General features: G+C 56.0%; 1 protein-coding gene across 3 annotated transcripts; it reads left to right on the top strand.

The window, feature by feature from the left end:
* The first annotated feature begins 5146 nt into the window (after positions 1-5146).
* NLRX1 (NLR family member X1) lies at positions 5147-21404 on the top strand. 3 transcript variants are annotated; one of them, XM_024196636.3, is made up of 9 exons: positions 5147-5313; positions 8331-8464; positions 10582-10657; positions 12119-12216; positions 12871-13487; positions 14369-15780; positions 18055-18141; positions 19496-19747; positions 20509-21404. In XM_024196636.3, the coding sequence occupies exons 2-9, from the start codon at positions 8350-8352 to the stop codon at positions 20825-20827; spliced, it is 2976 nt and encodes a 991-aa protein (XP_024052404.2). In that variant the 5' UTR covers positions 5147-5313; positions 8331-8349; the 3' UTR covers positions 20828-21404. The 3 variants fall into 3 exon arrangements, with proteins under 3 accessions (XP_024052404.2, XP_029768789.1, XP_024052405.2); XM_024196637.3 differs by lacking the exon at positions 5147-5313 and adding an exon at positions 7136-7331; XM_029912929.1 differs by lacking the exons at positions 19496-19747; positions 20509-21404 and having other exon boundaries at positions 18055-18145.
* The last annotated feature ends 610 nt before the right edge of the window (positions 21405-22014 follow it).

The raw sequence follows: 22014 nt of genomic DNA, 5'->3' as shown, positions 1-22014 counted from the left end.
GCCGGGGGGGGGGGGAGAGCCGAGCCCCCGCCGGGGCTCGCTGCCCTCCCCCTGGGGCTCTGGCCGCCCCCCCCCCGTAGGGGAGGGGGCGGCTGGAGGCTTTTTTGCCTGGGGCGGCGAAAAAGCCCGAGCCGGCCCTGGAGACTGGGCAAACACCCTCCCAGCTGGCTGCTTTAGTGACCATGTGCCTTCGCCCGCACGTCCCAGTGCGTATGAGAGAGACGGGGCCCAGGGTCCAGTACGCGAGATTAGCAGCATTAACAATGTTCGGAGGTGAGGAAACGCTCTGCCTGTCTGAGTGGGATCAGCAGAGTGCTGCTTCGTAGGCACGAGGGATTGTCCCCTCCTCCCATTGTTAATGCAGGGGTCCCACAGGGATGTCACTGGCAGCAGCCACCCGGCACAGTTCAGGCAGCGAGCCGCTATGGCCATGCAGCTGGAGGAAGGCCTGTCTGCTCCAACCTGCTTGGAAGTGGAGTCTTCTCTGCCCGAGGCAGCTGTAGACTCCAGCCATGCTGCTGCTTCAGGTCAGGGACAGCCGTGTCACCCAGAGGATGCCATCCCTCTGATCTCTCCTTCCTTCTCTGCCTACCTGCTTCCCCACTGCCTACCTCTCCTTGCCCTGGGGAGATGAGGCAGGGGGGCTTTCCCTCCTGTCTCCCCTAGCATCACAGTGTGCCAGCCACACGGGGTGCGCGGGATGGGGAGAGGTCAGGCAGTTGTGACCCGCCACTCACAGTAATAGTTCCAGCTGCGGGTTGGTGCAATCCTGTCTCTTCCTTCTCCTTCCTTAAACGGGTTCAGAAAAAGCAACCAAAGGGCCTCCCCCCATGCTGGGGAGTTTGACATGAAACTCCCGTCCGAGTGGGTGTCGGTGGCAGGGCATGCTCCAAAGAGGGCAGCTGGGCGTGCCAGAGCGTTATCTGTCGCACCACATTCTTTCGCACGGCCCGCTGCTCCTAGGATTGTAACAAGTGACGACAATGCACTTTAATAGAGCATGCTCCTTGGGGCGCTTTGACATTACCAGTCACTTTGGGGGGCACTAGGTTGCTTCTGGATGCCAGTTTGTGTGGCACCAGGGCTTGGCGCCCCCTCTCTGGGTAGGGAAGTCCTGTGTGTCTCTTTGGGATCATCAGGAGGTGAGTGTTACGGGCGAGGGAGGGTTCTCTGCCCCCTCCCGCTCCATTTTCCAGTCCTGTCCCTTCCTGTAATGTTCCCAAACGCTGGGTCACGGGAGGATTTTAGATGGGTTGCCACATCCAGGGCTGGATTAAACCATCACTGGACCCTAGGTGAACATACCCTTCTCCCTGCCTGGTGCAGAGGGGGGCCCCGTGGAGGGGGTGGGTGTCACAGACAAACCTGCCCTACTCTCACCCCACAGAGGCAGCTCCTGTCGCATGGGTCTGGGCCTGGTTCCCCGCTCCAGGCATTGTGACCCTGTGCACCAGCTCGCAACACTTGGAGTGGGGAGCAAGACCCAGCCCTGCGGGACAGGAGCCGCTGCTGTGGCGGGGAGTGCAGGGCAGACTTGGTCTCCAGCCCCTCCACCAGGACCTCCCCACACACAGGGCTGGGATTCGGGTTGCGGTGCCAGGGCAGAGGGTGTATAAATGTACTGGTACGTCACAAAAAAAATAAACTACAGTTGGTGGATCACCCCAGGAAAGTGTTTCGGAACCACTGCTGTAATGCACTTTTAATGGACAGCAAGTCCTTGTTCAAGCTGCTAATTAGGGTTTGTGTCCATTGCAACATAACCTGGATGATATTACATGTTTAGCCTCTCTTTAAAACTGCTCCGCCCACCGGGAGAGCTGCTCCGGTCCAAAGGCCTGAATGCAACACATGCAGCGTCTCTCTCTGCGCACTCATGTACACACACACACACTCTCTGATACAGTCTGGCACTCTTGCATGCCCTGATACTCTTATTCACACACACAAGCAAAGCAGATTCACACTCAAACCACTGGTGCTAAGGCTTGCAAAGGGAGGAGGCTGGGCCATGAGGGCAGGGAGCATTTCCAGGGCTCCACCTTCCCCTCGAATCAGGCAATAAACGTGTTTTGTTTCGTTCCGTGTGGACAAAGTTTGTGTCGTCCAGCCACCAAGTGAGCTCCTGGGCCAGAGAGCGTCACATGGCTATCTCGACTGTTCCACGTTTCCCATCGATATCTCAACATGGCGTGTGTGTGTGTGTTCGTAAATCTCTTTTGGAGTGTTCTTCATGTTTGTATAACCAGATGGGTTTGTATAGGGAGTGCATGTGTGTGTACGTGTGTAGCATAGAGAGGTCTGGCCCATTGAATCTGTCACCTAATCACAAGAGGTGTGCCTGTTTAACTGGGACAGTGCATTTCAAACCATGGTTAAAAGTCACAGGGAGTCTGTTTAAATGGCATCATGTGCAAACCCTTTGCTACAGCTGTCAGGTGTGACATGCTGTGTGCCAGCATTCAGGACACGTTCTGCGATCTCTTTGTTCACTGAAGGTGGCTTCATGGATCCAAATGACCTTGCTATCATTTCCCCAAGCCCGACCCTCTGTGTATCTTTTCAAAACAAGTGGTGAAAGGGAAGCAAATCTCTCCCAGCCTGAGAGCTCCCCTTGGGAAGCTGGCATGTCTCTTTCCTAATGAGGGTCAGTTCCAGTGAAGAGGATTCTGCTGTCTGCACACACGCACATGCAGGTATCGTCTGTCTGTAGCTCCTGACTTCATGATGGTGTCTTTGCAGAGACATTGCTAGTTTAATCTTGACCACCATCTAGATTCACAGGGTGACAGGAGTCAGCAGCCAGGCAGATATTTTGCAGTTTAATTCAGTGTTCCTGAGATGCCAGCTGTACTCGTTGGATTTCACACCCTTAATAAAACCTATATTTATACTGTACATGTCAGAGTGCCTCTTCCATCTCTGGGGGCCTGAAGGGCGTGTGCGTGTAGGGGGTCTAGGCAGAGAATTTCTTTGCCAGTGTGTACATGCCGCTCTGGGAATGTGTGTTTATGTGGGATGGGTGCGGGCACATGGTTTTGGGTAGTTAGGGAAGCAGGCATGTGTTTATTTGGGGAGTGCTGTTGTGAGTTCATGTGTATTGTGTGTAGGGTCAGGGGTATGAGTGTGGAGTGTGTTGCTTTGTGTGCGGAGGTGCAGGTGTGAGTGTGGTCAGGGGTGTGAGTGTGGTGGTGAATGTTTGGGGTCGAGAGTGCGTGGGGGTCATCTTGGCACTGTGCCTACCCAGGGGTGTGGCTGACGGAGGAGAAACCTGACTGCACATGAGACAGACCCAGCATAAGGCTGGGGGTTAACCCTGCTCTGGGCAGTCCGGGTCAGATGCTGTTTAATGACCCAGCTTTGTCTTCATTGTGGGGAGTGGGGAGGATGATTCCTACAGGCATTTCCCAGGGCAGGACGCAGGAGGCTCCCCCCTGTCCCTGGTAAGACCCAGGGGCTTCTCTCATCAAGTTTACAAGCAGGTCTCCCAGTTATTCGTTGCAAGTGTAAGTAATTTAGGACTGGAATTCTGCCCTCGCCCAGTGAAAACGGGCACATGAGAGAGTGCATACGACACAGGGCTGACACGGCTCCTGTTGGGAGACACTGGGACGGGCATGTCTGGGAGCTCCCCCAGTCAATGCCCCTGCCTCTTTTCCCCATAGCACTTCACCTGGGCCTGGGAGAGCAGGGCCTTCTGGGCGAGGTTGGGCCTGGAGCACCTGGGAGCTTCCCCCATCCAGTGCTCCTTAGCGTTGCTGCAGTAACCACCGTCTGTGCAAAGCCCCAGGCACTGGCAGGGACGGCTGCTGCATTTTTACCCTTCTCATTCAGCGCCTGGGCTGACAGGAAAAGCCAGAAAAGCTCTGAGTCACCTCCCAGGGCGAATCCTTCCCTAGAGACGGAGGGTTCCTGGGTCCAAACCCCAAAAGATAGTGGTGCCTGCAATACCAAGGGAGGAAGTGGAGAATGACTCCACCCCACCCATCTTCCTGCCTGCTGGGAGCTGCTCCCTGCTCCATGCAGCTGCAAGAACGGAACCACGGTCTGTAACAGACGAGTTGTAAAACCCCTGCTAGGGCCTTGTCCCTGCTCTTTAGGTTTTGCCCCGTAGCAGCGATGATCATTGTTGTTTATGAATGATGTTATGTTAGCGCCTAGCACCCGTCGTCAGGGATCAGGGCCTCACTCTGCGCGGTGCTGGGCGTACATGACAAAAAGATGGTCCGTGCTGCTTCAAACAGGACCCGCCGGTCCTTCCAAACACAGCGAAAATAAAGATTGCCGAGGAGTCATATTTCTTCCCCCTTGGTCTGTCCCCCCACCCCTCCGAATCCACCACTGTCGGTCGTCATTGCTCTTTTTGTTAAGCAACTTAACAATTCGCCAGCTCCAGAGGGCAGGAACCTTGCCTGTTTAGGTCTGTAAAGCCCAATGCACCCGCCTACGGTGCTGTAGCGATACCGATGATCGCTATGGCCATGGGGAAATAGCAGGAGGGCCACGCAGAGAGCTTGCGCTGCCGATTAGTGCGGACTCTCCAGTTTATGCTTAATGGCACCATATGATTTTGTGATGTGCCATCAGCCTGCACAGCACAGGCGTGTTAGTAAAGTTGTTTCAGCAAGCACTTGAGCAGGGCCGCCTGGGGGGCAAGTGGGGCAATTTGCCCCGGGGCCCCCACGAGAATATAGTATTCTATAGTATTGCAACTTTTTTTTATGGAAGGGGCCCCCGAAATTGCTTTGCTCCAGGCCCCCTGAATCCTCTGGGCGGCCCTGCACCTGAGCTTCATTCTGCCCTCATTTCTACAAGTGTAAATCTGGAGTAATGCTCCTGAAGCCAGTGGCGTGAAACCGGCATGCAATCAGAATCAGCCTCTTTGGCCCAGATCCTCCAAGGGGTTCAGGCTGCTAACAGCCATAGATTTCCATTGACTTTGAGGCTCCGGGCCTTTTTGCACAGGAATAACTTTTGCAGTGCTAATGGAGCAGCTGTCTCTTGCTCTCCTCTCCCTCTCCTTCTCTGTGGTTTCACCATCCCAGCTTATTTTTGGCAGCTTCCCCAGCTGTAGGGGTTGTGGGATGGGCCAGAGTTGCAGGAAGTTACAGCTGCACCGAAACAGCCAGAGAGAAGCTGTCAGAGAGCGAACTAAAACCACAGAAAGGAAAGGACACGGGGCAACGTTTAACAGCTGCCAGGGAGGGACGGCAGAGATACAACGGCCTGCAGTGACGGGTGGGGAAGAGCGATTCCAAATGGACCGAAGGCTGTGGGACTAACACACAGCAGCCGGCTGAGAAATCACTTTAGGTAACTTTTGACCTTCCAGAGTCTCGTTTTTCCTCAGTCCCCATTCTCTGAGCCGGCCTGGTCCCTGTTCCCTCTAGTCCCAGCACAGAGTGGCTCAGAAGCCAGAGCCCTGATTTCCTGCATCTCCGGCTTTCCCTGGCGGGCTGGGTTCTGAGCAAGGGGCTGGTTTTTAACGGAAGCGACTGCTGTGTTTCTGCGCTGGTGGCGGGGACCGTGCAAGACAGGATGAGCAGGAAGCTGACTCGTCTCTCCTAGGCGATGGCAATGGGGTCTGTGGGGTTCATGGCAGCAGTGACCTCTGAGCTGATCCTCGAGGGGCTGCCCTGAGCAGAGGCTGCAGGAGAAAGTCCCCAAGCTGGTGGCTATGGGACGCTGTGACCCAGTTTGGGTTTCACCTCAAACATGCCCCTCCCAGAGCAGCATCCCTGCCTAGCTATTGATAGAAGTAGAACAGCCGGGACCCCAGGCAGTGGGCTTCACAGCACCCTGCCTTTAAATTCAATGGATCCATTGAGCTCCAGGAGCATAGGGGACAGCAAAATGTGCCTGTGAAGTGGGGTGGGCATGGAGCACTGGACTTGGAGTCTGGACTCCTGGGTCCTAGTCCCAGCTTAAGTGTCTAGTGGTTACCACAAGGGACTTGAAAGCCAGACCTTCTGGGTTCTATTTCAGCTCTGTTATGGGCCTGCTCTGTGCCTCAGTTTCCCCAGCAATAAAATGGGGATAATCAATGAGACAGACTCTCCTTCAGAAAGGGCTCTGGGATGGATACATGAAAAGCATCCGGAAGGGCTAGGTGAGTCGTTACAGCTCTGGCCATGCTCAAGGGGGTGGCGCAGGAGACCACGGAGCCCAGGGAGGTTCCATAAGCTTCCCTGGGACCAGCGTTTTCCTGTTGTTTGGTTTGGAAATTATCAGGGTGCCGGAAACACAAACCAGATGAGATGCGAGTCTGAGGCTGAGTCACCTCCCCAGCAGCTTGCTTTGTAGGGATTCCGGCCCAGGTAATGACAGGTTGGGGAGGGAAAGACACCCTGCTAGCATGTCGCCTGTTAACCCTTCAGTGTCCTCCCTACATCGACCAGTGATCTAATGTCCCCAGACCCAGCCACAACCACAGCACCACCGCCAAACCCAGATGCAACGACTGACTCCTTTTCTCACACTGGGCAGGAGTCTCTAAGTCTTGCAGCGCAGCTAGACGAGGACAGGGGCTGGCACCCCTCTCCCAGCACTGACAAGCCTCAGAGGAGGCAATGCCCACAACCTGTTGCCCTGGAGACAGTCAGACATGGCCTGGAGCAGAGAGTGGTGCTAGTCAGTTGAGAGAGGATGAACCAGGTGTTCCCTGGACACAAATGTTCTTCTGTTCCGGCGGCTCACACAGATCGTGGATTCAGCAATTGGCAGCAGCTGTCTGGGCTGGAAACAGGCTTGTTCCGCTTTAAATGTGACTCTTGCTCCAATTACCCTTGCCTTAGAGACACTAACCTCCCCGCTGCATTCAACAGGTGTGCAGAGCAAGGGGCCCCACACCTGCTCGGGGGGGATCCACTCAGCCCTGACAAACGTGGATGGCAGCGGCACCCCCTCTGCTGACTGTTTTGGGCCCAGACTCTCCAAGGCAGCCCCTGGCAGGGCGCTCGGCAAGGCCTGACAGCAGCAGACCAGCTTTCAGCTTGACAGCTGGAGTCTCTCGCCCCTGCTGCTTTAAGGGGAGGAGGCTACGGGTTTGCCCTGAATGTGTGTCTCATTTCTCCAGCAGAGCAGCCAGCACAGGCTGCCAGGCCCAGGATAGAGGGCTCTGTGCCGGCTGTCAAGGGCTCTGTGCCGGCTGCCACTGCTGCACTGGAGAGAGACATGAATGCAAGCAGGAGACAGTCTCCTCCCCATGCCAACGTGGGGAGGGCATCCGGCAGTGGGGCCCCTGGGATCCGTCTGGTAGAGAAGGAGTCACCGGCCTGTCCTTCCCCTGACTGCCACTGACAGGCCAAGGGGAAAAGCCTGTAACCACTCAGGTATTTGGAGGGGGGCGGGCGTAAGGGGGAAGAGGATGGATCTTTCTTTCTCTCCTCTAAGGCTACAGAGCTGCCAAGTGTCCCCACGTCAGCGAGACTCTCACCTTTGGTCTCTTTCTTAAAGCCCCCACCCCTGAGGTCATCTGATTGTGGGAGACTCTCTAAACGGCACCAGCCCCAAAGTAAATGTGAAGCCTCTCGGCGGGGGAGAGAAGCCTGGCTCCCCAAGAAAGCAAAGAAAGACTCAACTGTCATTATTGAATAAGTAGTCTGATCTTCAGGTGGGGAGGGCCTGACTCATTATTTTGAATGGGGCGGGGGGGTGACACTGCTCCTTCCCCTCCTCCTCTGCCTTTTCCTTCTCCCTGCCATAAATTAACTGAATGAGAACAGCTGCAGCCCCATGCTCGGGTGATTGGTTAAGAACTATTGTTTTGCCTGGCCCAGAGACCCTCCTTTGCCTGTGACTCAGGTGGCAAAAAACTCCCACCAGTACAGTGGGCTTGATTCTCCTCTCGCTCACACCAGTTCCCTGTGTGAATCCATTTAAACTGGTGTGAGAAGAGAGTCAGGCCCCAAAGGTGCAGTAAAGCTGCAGGGCACCAGCTGATCGCTGCAGGGGTCAGGAAGGGATCTCCCCAGTGCTGCAGACAGGGTAGAGGACAGAGCGGATGGCCTGATACTATGCGTTTGCATAGGGGAGAGCTGTCCTGAGGGGCCCCTCTCTGCTCCAAGATCTCTAATCTCTCTGTTTGGTGGGGAGGGCACTGTTTACGCTTGCTCCTTGGTGTGAGAGCCCAAGGAGGAAGGGTGCATGGGCTTCCGCTCATGCAAGATGATGCTGGTTCCTCAGCCCTCAGTTGTGTCCTGGAGTAGGCTGGGCTTTGATAACCTGGCCCTCACAGCTCAGTGATGGGGGACTGAGGACCCCAGCCTGTCCAGCTGGGGCACCGCAGTGGGGTGGTCCGCCTCCCCAAGTGATCGCCGTCTGCATTTCAGCTGAAGCAGGCTCCCTGCCATGCAGTGCCCGCGATGTCTGCCCCAGGCTGGGACCAGCTGGAGCAGGATCCAGGGACCCAAGCTGGGAGGCCGAGAGATTATGCGCATGCTGCTGTCCCCCAGCTCTGCACCAGGTAAGCAGCTGTTAGAACTGGCTGAGGTGAGAAGCCTCTTACCTGGCTTTCCCCAGAGCGCAATCCCTCTGGGGTGAAATTCACCGCTTCCTGTTACTGCCGCAGGCATCATGACCTTATGAGTGAGGCAGGGGAGTCAGGACACCTGGGTTCTATTTCTGGCTCTGAGAGGGTGGGAGGGTCTAGAGACTACAGCAAGGGGCTGGGAGCCCAGGTCTACTCCTGGCATTGCCCCGACTCACCTGGTGACCACGGCCAAGTCACAGCCATGTCCTGTGTATGAATTCCCCACTGATGAAATTGCGTTAAGACAAAAGCACTGTGGGTGTAAGGGAGGGTGCTGGGTTCTGGGGGCTTGGGATGGCATCAGTTCTGCCTGGGCCCAGCTCACACTGCAGCCAGTCTGTGCTGCTTTATCAGAGGAGACTTGCTGGCCTAGTTATGTCACTTCTAATTGCACTTTACTGGCGGGGAGGTGGTGTTCGTGCGAAGTGTTTCCTTCTCGTTTACATAGAGGCAGTGCAGGGCAGGGGTCTGGGAGACAGACCTCCTGGGGTCTATTCCCAGCTGTGCCACTGACTCCCTGGGTGACCTTGGGCAAGTCACTTTATTACTTTGTGCCTCGGTTTCCCCATCTGTAAAATGGAGTTAATGATACTGACCTCCTTAGTGAAGTGCTTTGAGAGCCGTGGATGGACAGTGCTAGAGAAGGGGCAATAAGTGGAAAATCCAGTCCTGCGTGGATGACTGCAGGGAGCTAGTCCCACGTGCCTAGCTCTGGCCCTGGACCAGGAGGCAGAGATCTCAGTGGGGAAATTCCCTGGCAGGACAGGCTGTGCCGCTGCTTGGGAAGAATTCCCCGGCTCATGTGATGGGGTGCCCTCGACTCTTGCTCATAACGTAGCACTTCTAAAGAGCCTGCTTTTTACAGGTGCTGAGCACCTACAGCTACAGCTGGAGTCCGCGGGATCTGCGCCAAAGCAGGCCCAGGGTGCTTCCCATCTGCAAAGCATCGCATCCTGTATTAACAGGAGTGCCATATGTAAGACGCGGGAGATCATTGTCCCGCTCTGGGGAGGCCCCAGCTGGAGTACCCGTGGCCAGTTCTGGGGGCCAGGCTTTAGGAAAGATGTGGAGAAAACAGAGAGAGTCCAGAGGAGAGCAACAAAAATGATCAAAGTTTGGAAAACCTGACCTCTGAGGAAAGGTTGCAAGACTTGGGCATGTTTAGTCAAGAGAAGGCTGAGGGGGCACCTGATAAGTCTGCCAGTATGTAAAAGGTTGTTACGAAGAGGAGGGTGATCAGTTGTTCTCCTTGTCCACTGAGGGCAGGATAACAATGAATCAGCTGAGTTTGCAACAAGGGAGAGTTAGGTTGGATATTAGGGAAAACTTTCTGTCTCTCTAAGGGTAGTTGAGCGCTGGCACAGGTTACCTAGGGAGGTCGGGGAGTCCCCATCATTGGAGGGTTTTAAGTGCAGGTTAGACAAACACCTGTCAGGGATGGTCTAGGTTTACTTGGTCCTGCCTTAGCACAGGTGGTTGGACTAGCTGACCTCTCGAGGTCCCTTCCAGTCCGACATTTCTATGATTTCTGTGATATTAGCTAATCGATCCCCACAGCCCCCTGGGAGGCAGGGTATTGTCCCTCTCAGGGCAGCACAGCCAGGGGAAATGCCAAGGCCACAGAGTAAGGCAGTGGCAGAGCCAGGATTTGAACGGTGGAGCTCCTGTCTCCCAAGCCTGTGCTCTGAACATGAGCCCAGGACTCTGCAGGCAGGTGTCTCCCTGGGGCTCGAATCTGGCATCGCTGCCGTAGCAGCCTGTTCCCTGGCCATGCACAGAGGCACACTACATGGAGCTTGGTCCGGTCCAGGCCACGTGGATCCAGAACCCCATCAGAATGCCGGGGAAGGCGCACAGAACCGCCTGGTTGTCTGGGCCTCAGCTGCTGCTGGAGCAGGGCTCCTTCCTTCACCACCTTGGAGTGCAGAGGAGGAAGGGCAGTGAGGGGGAGCCGGTACCCTGGGGAAGGGGGGTGGCAGGCGACGGGCACCATCCTGCATCTCTCTCAATCCTGCTCCCTCTGACCTCCTGCATTCCTTGCTTCCTTCCAGGTGCCAGGAGCAGCTTCATCCTTGGGAAGATGCTTCACCCAGCGGGCAGGCTGTGCTCCAAAACGTCCCCTCTCAGGTAGGGCCTGGAGCCCCTGCAGCAGTGCAAGGGGTGGGTGGCTAAGGCAGCTCCCCTCACATAAAGCGATTGGTCTAATTTGTCGGCGTGGGTGTTAAAGTTAATTGAGATCCTACCCCAGGACGCATGGCTTTGGTGGGGGGACGAAGGGGGAGGCTGCTGAGGCCCTCTCAGCTGGGCTCTTACTGATCTTTCAGAGGGACTAGCTCACTTGGGAGGCTGGGAACAGGCTATGGGGCCTGTCGCCTCTAGGCCACCCATTCAACCCACCCCAGCTGATGACTGAAGGTTATGTGTGGGGAGCTGCTCAGCTTAGAAAAGAGACGACTGAGGGAGGAGATGATCGAGGTCTATGAAATCATGACCCGGGTGGAGAAAGTGCATAAGGACGTGTTATTTACTCCACATAACACAAGCCGGGGGTCACCCAATGCAATTCATAGGCAGCAGGTTTAAAAGAACAATAGGAAGGACTACTTCCCACAACGCACAGTCAGCCTGTGGAACTCGTTGCCAGGGGATGTTGTGCAGGCCAATAGTATAACTGGGTTCAAGAAAGAACTAGATAAGTTCATGGCGGATGGGTCCATCAATGGCTATTAACCAAGATGGTCAGGGACACAACCCCATGCTCTGGGTGTCCCTAAACCTCCGACTGCCAGAAGCTGGGAGTGGACGACAAGGGATGGCTCACTCGATAATTGCCCTGTTCTGTTCATCCCCTCTAAAGCATCTGGCCCCAGCCACTGTTGGAGACAGGATCCTGGGCCAGACAGGTCATTGGGCTGACCCAGTCTGGCCATTCTTATATAAGGTGGCTTGTTGCTATTTGGTGGCCCTTGTGAAATGAGTTTGGCCTCAGCCGCCCAGTTCCCAGTGGACGAGTATCCACATAACGAACAGCCCCCGGCACTAACAGCCCCCCTTGTTCTCTGGCTCAGAGGAGAGGTCAAAGCCTGAGTGCAGACTGGACTGCTGAATGGGTCCCTCGATGGCAGGCCTGAGGCAGATGGGTTGGGGGAAGCTTGCCTGGCTCCTGGTCTCAGGATAAAGTGGGCACATTTTGCAGCTCAGAATTCAAACAAGGAGGGGGGTTTTCTTTGGGCTGAGTTGGAAGGAGCAGGCCCTGGTTTGTTGTCCTCAGGTTCCCCATTTCCCACAATGCCCCTGGAGCTGCCATGGGTCCTACTGCCGTTGTGCTTTCCCCAGTTCTCCTCGCACCACTGTGTTTGCACACAAGCTGCTCCTCTCCTTCATTTCGGAAGCGTTTTGTCAACGGCAGGGAGGCAGTTTCCACATGGCCGGGGCTGAGGGGTTGGCGGGTGAGCTAACCATGTCTTTGGCTGGGATGTCCAGGTTCACTCAAGCTGCAGCCTGCCCCAGCTCTGCGCCGTTGGGACAGACGCTGCTGTCCCACTCTGGGATTTGCTCTCTCAACAATTCCCTGCCCCTACCTTGCAGGAGCTTTGCTCGCTACCAAGGAGGATTCCGGGAGAGTGCGTCTCAGCCGAGCTCCACCCGGCCTGGCCAGATGGCCCTGAGGAACGTGGCCTCTTCCGGTAAGGCCCCGTGCTTCTGCCGTGCTGTAGGAGCCCGTCACAGAGGGGCAGTGCTGAGGTGGTGGGGTGTGCTCGGGACTGGGAGTCAGGTGAGCAGGCTGGGATGCAGTCACTGACCCGAGCGAGGTGCAGTGGTTAGAAAAGGAGACAGAGACTCAGGACTCCTGGGTTCTATTCCCTGTTCTGTCGCTGACTCGCTGTGGGGCCCTGGGGCCAGTGGGCTCCTCACTCTGTGTGAAACAGGGCGGGTTACCCTGCCCCTCTAACCCTTCGTAGTGTGCTGGGGGGGGGGGCGGTCTTTGGATGGGGAAATGCTACCTCTGTACAAAGCAATATTAAAGGCACCTTCTTGGAAGGTCAGGTTGGGCTGCAGGGGGGTGGGGAGTGGACAGCACCAGCCCTGGAGCACCCGGGTGGGAGAGCACAGTGCTACGACACCCTGCTGGTGCATGAGCGCTGCGCCAATACAGGAACGAAGGGGGGAGCTAGCTGGTTCTGGGGGTTCCTGGGCTTTGTTAATGCTTGGAGTAGCCGGTGCCTGGGACTGCCCCGAGGGACTCGAGTACTGGAGGGGCTCCTGCAATTTGAAAACTTGAGACAACCTTTTCCCCTCCCCTATTTGTGAGCATCTCTGTACTCCCCCCTACCCCTCAGATGCCATCCAGAAGCACCGGAAGAGCCTGTCTGATTGGTTCAGCCACCAGCCCAATGAGGAGAGGCAGTTCGGCCCGTCCTTCTCACTGGACACCATCCACGTGGACCCGGTCATCAGGGAGAGCTCCCTGGAGGAGATCTTGAAGCCCTCGCCTGACCTGACCATCCTGAACCAGCTCCAGTCCCCTTGCAGCCGGACCATTGGCCTCCAGAACCTGTTCGACGTGGACGCCTGCAGGCAGCAGGTGAAGAACGTGGTGCTGTACGGCACGGTGGGCACAGGGAAGAGCACCCTCATCAAAAAGATGGTGGTGGACTGGTGCCACGGGCGCCTGCCCCGCTTCGAGTTGGTCATCCCCTTCTCCTGCGAGGACCTGTCCCAGAGCAACGTGCCCGTCTCGCTACGGCGCCTCATCACCAAAAAGTACCTGCACCTCAAGGAGGTGGTGCCACTTCTGGGCTCCGCCAACCTCAAGGTGCTCGTCATCCTCAACGGCATGGAGCAGCTCAACTTGGACTTTCGGCTGTCTGGCACCGAGCTGTGCTGCGACCCCAATGAGGCCGTGCCTCCCTCCGCCATTGTGGTCAACCTGCTGAGGAAGTACCTGCTGCCGGAGGTTGGTATCCCTCCCCCACCCAGTGCTGTGAGCCTGTGGGGGGCTGCGGGTAGAAACGGGGATCCCTGGAGCATTGCCCAAACCCCACTCCTTGGTGAGGCCTCTACCGGCCCTGACTGGCTGGTAAAAGGCACAGCAAGGAGCTTCGCCACACCCCTGTGCTGGAAGGACACCCCCGCCCCACAGCCCTTAGGAGGGAGAGGGGAGTCCAGTCTCCATGGGCTCATTCAGTCTTTGGCCTCTCTGCACAAGCTGGGAACAAAGAGGCCAATCCGTGCCAGCTAGGAGGGTGGTTTCTTTGACAACCTGCAATTATCGGTGTAACATCTGCCTATGGCACATAGCAAATGCAACCCCAGGGTGGTTCCTGACCCGAAGAACGGACAGCCTAATGGAAGGTGGCAAATCCAGAAGGCATGGGGGAATGGATGTCGGCGGAGGGGTGAGGCGATTGAACGGAGGGGGTTATAAGGTGGCACGACGTGCCCCATGCTAGTGCCGGCGGTTCTTACCTGTTGTGCCATCAGTACGGGCTGCGGCGTGAGGGATTTGTAGGAAAAGGCAACATGTGGGAGTCCATCAGCCAGACTGAGATCCCCCAAGTTCCCTTCACACCCACCCTCAGGTAGCGATGATGTTAAATCCCTGCTGTCCTGGGCTGGATGTGAACCAGCAGCCTTGAGGTAATCATCACTTTAATCCTATCCAGTCCTCGCCCTTCCTCTTCAAGTCATTTCGTCATATAGGGCCTGACCCAAGGCACTCTGACACCGGGGAGAGGTTTTCCATTGAGGTCAGTGGGCTCTGGTTCAGGCCAGTAATGGTTTGACAGAGAAAGAGAGGGACTACATTAAATCCCAGCTCTGTTCATCTGGTTGCAGGCCAGCATCATCGTCACCACGCGCCCGTCCGCCGTGCGCCGGATCCCCAGCAAGTACGTGGGCCGCTACGCCGAGATCTGCGGCTTCTCCAACACCAACCTCCAGAAGCAGTACTTCCAGATGCGCCTGAGCCAGCCCGGCTGCGATGGCAGCGGGAGCAGCAGCAACTCGGACGAGCGGGACAACCTGGTGGAGATGCTCTCAAGGAATCTGGAGCGCCACAACCAGATTGCGGCTGCTTGCTTCCTGCCCTCTTACTGCTGGCTGGTCTGCACCACCCTGCACTTCCTCTACTTCACCAAGTCGGTGCCTCCCAGCCAGACCCTGACGGGCATCTACACCAGCTTCCTGCGGCTCAACTTCAGCGGGGAGATCCTGGACAGCACCGACTCCACCAACGTCTCCATGATGAAATATGTGGCCAAGACGGTGGGCAAGCTGGCCCACGAGGGGGTGATGTCCCGCCGCACCTGCTTCTCGGATGAAGACCTGCAGAAGTGCTTCGAGGTGGAGATGAAGACGGAGGGTGAGCTTAACCTCCTCAACGTCTTCCGCACTGACGTCTTCCGCTTCTTCCTCACGCCCTGCGTCCAGCCGGGCAAGGAGCACACCTTCGTCTTCACCATCCCCGCCATGCAGGAGTACCTGGCAGCCCTCTATGTGGTGCTGGGCGAGAAGAAGACCCTGGCGCAGCGGGTGGGGAAGGAGGTGTCCGAGGTCATCGGCAAGATAAGCGAGGATGTGACTCTGGTGCTGAGCATCGTCTCCAAAGTCCTGCCCCTGCGCATCCTGCCGCTGCTCTTCGGCCTACTCAAGATGTTCCCCCGCTTTTTCAACCGGCTCAGTGGCAAGGACCGCGACACCATCGCCCACACCATGGCGGTGGAGATGTTCAAGGAGGAGGACTACTTCAACGACGATGTGCTAGACCAGATCAACTCCAGCATCTTGGGGGTGGAGGGCCCCCTGCATCATCCTGAAGAGGCCCCGGATGACGAAGTCTTTGAGCTCTTCCCCATCTTCATGGGCGGGCTCCTGTCGCGCCGCAACCGGGCCCTCCTGGAGCAGCTTGGCTGCTCCATCAAGAACCTGGCAGCCTTTGAGATTGCCAACGCTATGAAGAAGACCATGATCAGGAACAGCCGCAAGTGGCTGCCCCCATCCGAACTGATGGACTACCTCGTCTTCCTGCATGAATTCCAGAATGAGCGCTTCACGGCTGAGGCCATCCGCTCCCTCAGGGCGATCAACCTCTCCTCCATCAAGATGACCCCACTCAAGTGCTCCATCCTGGCATCTGTCATGGGCACCACCAGCCATGAGGTGGAGGAGCTTAACCTGAGCTCATGCCATCTTGATGTCAGCAGCCTGAGGACTCTTTTCCCTGTCCTGCTACGGTGCCAGAAGCTTCAGTGAGTGCCACCTTCTCTGATTTGGCCGGGGGTCTAGGTCATCCATTTATATCAGGGGATGCCTTGATTGTACTCCCATCAGCAGTTTGCCTGGAGCCTGAGAGCTGCGTACAATGGTGTAAACCAGCGGTTCTCAAACTGTGGGTCAGGAACCCAAAATGGGTTGCAACCCTATTTTAATGGGGTCACCAGGGCTGGTGTTAGACTTGCTGGGGCCTGGGGCTGAAGCCAAAAGTCTGAGCCGCATCGCCCAGGGATGAAGCTCTCAAGCTTCAGCTTCACACTCCTGCAGGGGGCAGGGCTCGGGCTGCGGCTTTGGGCCCCCCTGCCTGGGGCGGAGGGGCTCGGGTTTCGGTCCCCCTTCCCGGGGTCGTGTAGTAATTTTTGTTGTCAGAAAGGGGTCGCGGTGCAAGGAAGTTTGAGAAACCCTGGTGTAAACAGTTGCTGCCTTTGTCTGTTTTAAATACAAAGATACAGACCATGGAGACTATAAGTCAGGGTACAATGCTCCTTGATCTAAGCAGCCATGCTAGATTATTGCATGCTGGGACTAGTAGTCTCAATGGATAGCAACTCTTTATAGACAATGGGTCCTTTATAGGACTCTGTGGGCTGCCGTTCAGCTGTTCTTTGAGCCGTGCTTGGCATCAAGGCTCTTCTAGTGGTTTTCATCTCCATATTTCAGCTGTCAATTCCCAAACCCCTGTTGCTTTTCAGGTCCCTTGCTTTTGTGTCATTCTATCTAAAAACACCACAAATCCATTCAAGTCATTTTTAGATTATATTGCCAGCTCTGCTAACTTTTTATTAAACAAGCAGAGCAGGGAGAGAAGGAGAAAACCCTGATCTAAAGTAAAATCTGATGGGCAAATGGCTAAGATCATCAGAGTATCTTGGTCCCACTGTCTCACTTGGTACCAGAGCAATAACATAAGAACGCCCACACTGGGTCAGACCAAAGGTCCATCTAGCCCAGTATCCTGTCTTCTGACCGTGACCAATGCCAGGTGCCCCACAGAGGGAATGAACAGCACAGGTAATGATCAAATGATCCATTCCCTGTATGATATATTCCATCTCTACTCCGTGCAGGGTCTTTGGTACATCCCTCTAATTGTTTCCCCCTCCATGGATCCTGTCCGGCTGCAGAAAAGGTGGAATCTAGAGCTGGAAAAGACGGGGGGAGGGATAGCTCAGTGGTTTGAGCATTGGCCTCCTAAACCCAGGGTTGTGAGTTCAATCCTTGAGGGGGCCATTTAGGGAACTGGGGTAAAAATCTGTCTGGGGATTGGTCCTGCTTTGAGCAGGGGGTTGGACTAGATGACCTCCTGAGGTCCCTTCCAACTCTGATATTCTATGATTCTATCTAGTCCAGGTCCTGGCCAGTTGCAAGAGTCTCGTTTTTAAATATGCCTGGTATTGCAATCTCACCTTCTACCAGAAGGCGGCAAGCTGCAATCAGGAAAGAAAGAAAGGAAAGAAAATACAGCAGGGCTGAAAAAATGTCCCATCCCTTTGGCCAGAGAAGAATCAATACAAAGACAATCCGGGAGGGAATCCATGGTGGATCCTTCTCTCTCTCTCTCTCTCCTCCAACATCTGAATTTCCCGTCCTGCTGGGGACTGTTCTCCCATGTACATATCTCTGGGATTCTGTCCAAGAGCTCAAGTCATTTAGTCTTCTGGCTGGTACTGCCACACTTCTGGTCTGTGCATGAAAATGGGGAGCATTTTCTCCCTGTTTGGGAGAAAATACTGTATTATCTTCCAAGCAGAGGTGATGGCTGCCTTATGGCTGATCCACAGCTCGGTGGGCCTGCCGGGAGTAATACTGAGCGTTTACAGGTTAAGCCTGACATTCTCTGGTGGGTGGGGGTGGGAAGGTCAGTGTTGTTAATACTGATGGGGAAATGACTCACCCAAGGCTGCTTAGTGGTAGAGCAGGGAACATCCCCAAGAGTCCAGTTCTGTGCTTTTGGCCACAAGACGCAGGCCACCTCTCCCATTGGGTTGCCTCCGGAGAGACCTCATCCCTTGTGATTCTCACTTCCTAGTTCTGGGGAGTCTGGCAGGCTAGGAGAGGTGGAGGGGGTGTTAGTGGGCAGGTGGGTGTGAGTCACACTGCAATAGGTGCACCTACATGCCCTCCACGTAGGGCAGTAACCTCTACTCTGCCCTCTAGGGCCAGAGTGCTGGGGAGGGGCTGGGTGTTGGCCCATAACATGAAGGGTTAACTGGTGCCACTGCTGACCTCTTGCTCTCGCCCTGTCTCAGTTTGCAGCTCAACAGCTTGGGCCCTGAAGCCTGCAGGGAGATCCGGGACCTGCTGCTGCACAACAAGTGTGTGGTGAGCACCCTGCGGTGAGTGTGCTCAGGAAACCCAGAGCCTGTCCGCCGGAGCAGGACTCTCTCTGAGACCTACCCAGTGGTGAGGTCACTTCCTTAGTGTGTTCGTCTGACCTGTGGTCATGGCTTTCTGGATCTCCTGGTCAGGGGTTCAAGCCCCATGTTGGGCTCCGCTGTTACTGGCCTGAGTCTGGGGGATCCTGAGGAGGGGAGGTATTAAAGGGTAAACAAATGTCTGAGAGGGAAGGCTGGGGGCAGAGTCTGCTGGTTGTTACTTTGGCCCTTCCTAAGCAGGCTCTACGCTCAGCTCAGGGCCAGCTGAAGCCACTGGCCCCCATGGTCTGTATATTGGGCAGGATCCTTTAAAGGGCTGTCAGAGGTGCTTGGACCTAGATCTGCCAAAGGGGCCTGGATCAAGGTGGTTTTCCGGGCACCTGGCCATGGAGGCAATATCTGGTGTGCTCCATCGTCTTTCTGTTTTCCCTTTCACATTCTTTGCTGCATCCCTTCCCCTCCCGGCTCTGCATCCCTGCTCAGCCTGTGGGTCTCTCTAGCACTGGTTCAGGCAGATCTGAAGCTCCCCGCAGCACCATGGCCGGGCTGGGGGGAGCTGACTGCCAGGCCAAAGCTGTGTAGGACTACAGAACGCTGCCTGACTCCGACATCTTTCCCATGTTGCTGCAGGAGGGTGGTGTCCGTTCTATGTGATGGGTGAGGGCATTCTGAGGGAAATGTATCCAGAGCTGAGGAAGGCGTTTGAGGGAAGAGTGGGGGGATATTTCTTGGTAAGCGTTGAACAATCATATCTCCAAACCCCAAAATATTCCAATTTTGACATGCTGCCGTGGTGCCTCATGTCAGCTGTAGTTCAGTTGCTTCATGTCTCCATTCTCGTCTATGCACCAGGCTCCTCAGCTGGACTACATCTCCCATGATGCACCATGGCCAGGGACTCCCATGAAGTACCGCCTCCCCCTCCAAAAAGGGGAACCGTACTCCATCATGGGAGATGTAGTCCAACCAGGGAGCCCAGCTTATAGTGGAAAATGGAAGCATGAGGCACCTGAACTACAACTCCCATGAAGCACTGCAGCAGCATTTCCAAATTGAAATATTTTGGTAATCAAATTTCTGCCCCAAATCAAAAAATTTACAATGAAAATGTATACAAAACTTTTTTTTTAAATGCTGAAATTATCTGTGGTGGGGGAACCCCCCCCCCTTTTTTTTTTTCAACCAGCTCTAAAGGGGACAAGCTATTCTCTCCCTAGAGTCCTCTGTTACCCCATGTCCTGCAGCACTAAGGCATGAGCAGGAAACACCCCTGGCTGCCTCCTCTCCCTCTGTGACCTTCCTGTGTCGTTTTCAGGCTCTCGGACAACCCCGTGACTGAGCAGGGGGCCAAGTATTTGGCTGAGGCCATCGCGGGTAACCGCTCCCTGACACACCTGTCCCTGCTGCACACCTCCTTGGGGAACCAGGGCGTGGAAGTGATCACTCAGCACCTGGCCCAGAACCAGCACCTGAAGGAGCTCGACGTGGGCTACAATTCGGTGACGGACGAGGCAGCCTTGGGGCTGGTGGAGGTGGCTAAGAGGCATGCAACACTGAAGGAAGTGCAGTGAGTCCCCAAGCCCCTTCCCCTCCCCGTACAATGTCCTCCCTGCCCCTTCCCCTCCTGGTCAACGTCCTCCCTGCCCCATCCATGATCCCAGACCAGGGAGCCACAGCTCAGGCATCCAGCCTGGCATCCCCTTTATGGGCACCAGCTTCCCTCGTTGGCAGCACTCGCAGCCCATGAGACCTGGCCCCTCTCCCTCTGGGGGCTACCCCCACCCCATATTGGCTTCGTGCTGGTGGCTGCTCTAGCACTTGCCCCTTGCTGACTACTGCCCCTTGTCAACGGCAGCTGAGCTTGTCATTCATTGGCCAACCCCTCATGGCGGCTAGAGTCCTTGTCTCTCATTGGTCACTGTTCCTCCACTCATCTCTCATAGGCCACTGCTCCCCTGAGCCATAGCTCATGCTTCTCTCTGATTGGTCGCTGTGCCTGTACTTTGCTTTAGTGGCTTCTGCCCCATATGGCTGCATGAGTCCTTGTCCCTCATTGGTCACTGCCTTGTCCTATGTATGATCCCTTGCTTGTCTCTCATTGGCCACTGCATCATGTGGCTGCTTGAGGCCTTGTCCCTCACTGGCCATCATTTGTCCACTCATTTCCCATTGGCCGCGGCTCCTCTCTGAGCCTGCTCTCACTGGCTACTGCCCTTTGCGTCTGCTCCTGTCCTTTCATTTCATTGGTCACTGCCCCCCCATGCTCCTCTCTCATTGGTCACCAAGGGATGCCTGGTGCCCCCCTAACCCTGCTTCTCCCTTTCCCAGCCTGTATTTCAATGACATCAGTGAGGAGGGCAAGCGAGCCCTGCACGCACTGCGCAGGGACCGCGACGGCGTCCAGGTGCTGGTGTTCCTCACGGTGGGCACCGACGTCTCCGACTACTGGGCCTTCATCCTGAGCGTGGTGCAGAAGAACCTGCCCAACTGGGACCGCGAGCGGGTCCAGCAGCACCTCAGCCTGCTGCTGCAGGACCTGGAGTGCAGCCGCCGGCAGACCGGCAACCCCTGGAAGAAGGCCAAGTTCCTGCGGGTGGAGAACGAGGTCAAGAAGATGCTGGTTAAAATCCAGCAGGGAACCCTCTAACGCGGCCCCCCCCTCCCATGGGCCTGCACCAGCAGGATGGGAGGATGCAATGGACATAAGGGCTTAACTGGGTCCGAGGGAGTCACTCTGTTAACCATTTCCACCACCACCACCCCAAGAGCAGGGTTCACGTGGGTGGCTGGGGAGTCTCTGCTAGGAGCAGAGAGTTACTTGCGGCACCACAGAGTGTGGGGCAGGAGAAGCCCCAGTGCCAGGACAGCAGGAGGCACTGTTTTAGGCATGGAGCGAGGTGTGTTGGCAATGCTGGGCAGTAGAAAAGGAGGAGGTGGGGTGTGGTCAGAGCAGCTGGTCCGGGTGTAGGGAAGCTTGCACAGCACTGGTCCTGGCTTTAGATGGCACCGTCGCTCCCTCACTTGGATCCCATCTGCGCAGCCACAGCCACACGTACCTCAGGGATACGCCCAGTGCTAGGGTTCACTGGGTTATTTCCCAAGCAGCTCCTGGCCCCTGGCCTCCCTTCCTGGAGTGCACTGGGGCCATGAACCCTGCACTCTCACGTGCTGTCTCTGAGCCATGCCCAAGTAGAACTGCAGTGAAAGCATCGCCAAGAGCCTGGAGCCACGGAGCATTGCCCCTTGGGAGCCACCCCGTGCCTCCGGCTGGGAACCCATCTGCCATTCCCAGACAGCAAGCGGCCATTGCCAAGGCTGGTGAGACCCCGGCTCTGCTCCCAGGGAGCCACTTTTGTTCCAAGGGAGGGGGGACGGCAGCCTGAACTCCACGAGGGCTGAAAATAGTTCGGCCATCGGTCATGCCAAGCACAGGACAGGTTTGCATGGTAGCAATGGAGGCAAGACTCTTAAGGGCACCAGAAGGGGCTGAGAGCCAGTGATCAACCAAGGGCCTGAGTCTCCTGGACCTTGTGGAGTCATTTTTTCTAGGGCCCAGTGGCTGCCGACCGCTCCCATTCTGATCTGGGAGCATTTGACACCCACCGTGCGCTGGTGTGAATGACAGCGCTGGGGAATTGGGCCCTGGGAGTCCATCCTGCGGGGGCGGGTTGGGTGGACTGGGGCAGCGTGAGGACCAATGTTGGGGGGAGCAGGCTGAAGGGTGGAGCAGCTCTGGAGGTTGTTCCCAGTATTGGACACTGTTGTGCAGTTCTATGTATCATTGAAACTAAAACACTTTTGTTTCCACGAACGTGAGATGTTACCAAACTGGTC

The sequence above is a fragment of the Terrapene carolina genome, unplaced genomic scaffold, assembly GCF_002925995.2.
Source record: "Terrapene carolina triunguis isolate 2854851 unplaced genomic scaffold, T_m_triunguis-2.0 Scaffold374, whole genome shotgun sequence".
Classification (NCBI taxonomy): domain Eukaryota; kingdom Metazoa; phylum Chordata; order Testudines; family Emydidae; genus Terrapene; species Terrapene triunguis.
This window is presented reverse-complemented; position numbering and strand designations above follow the sequence as displayed.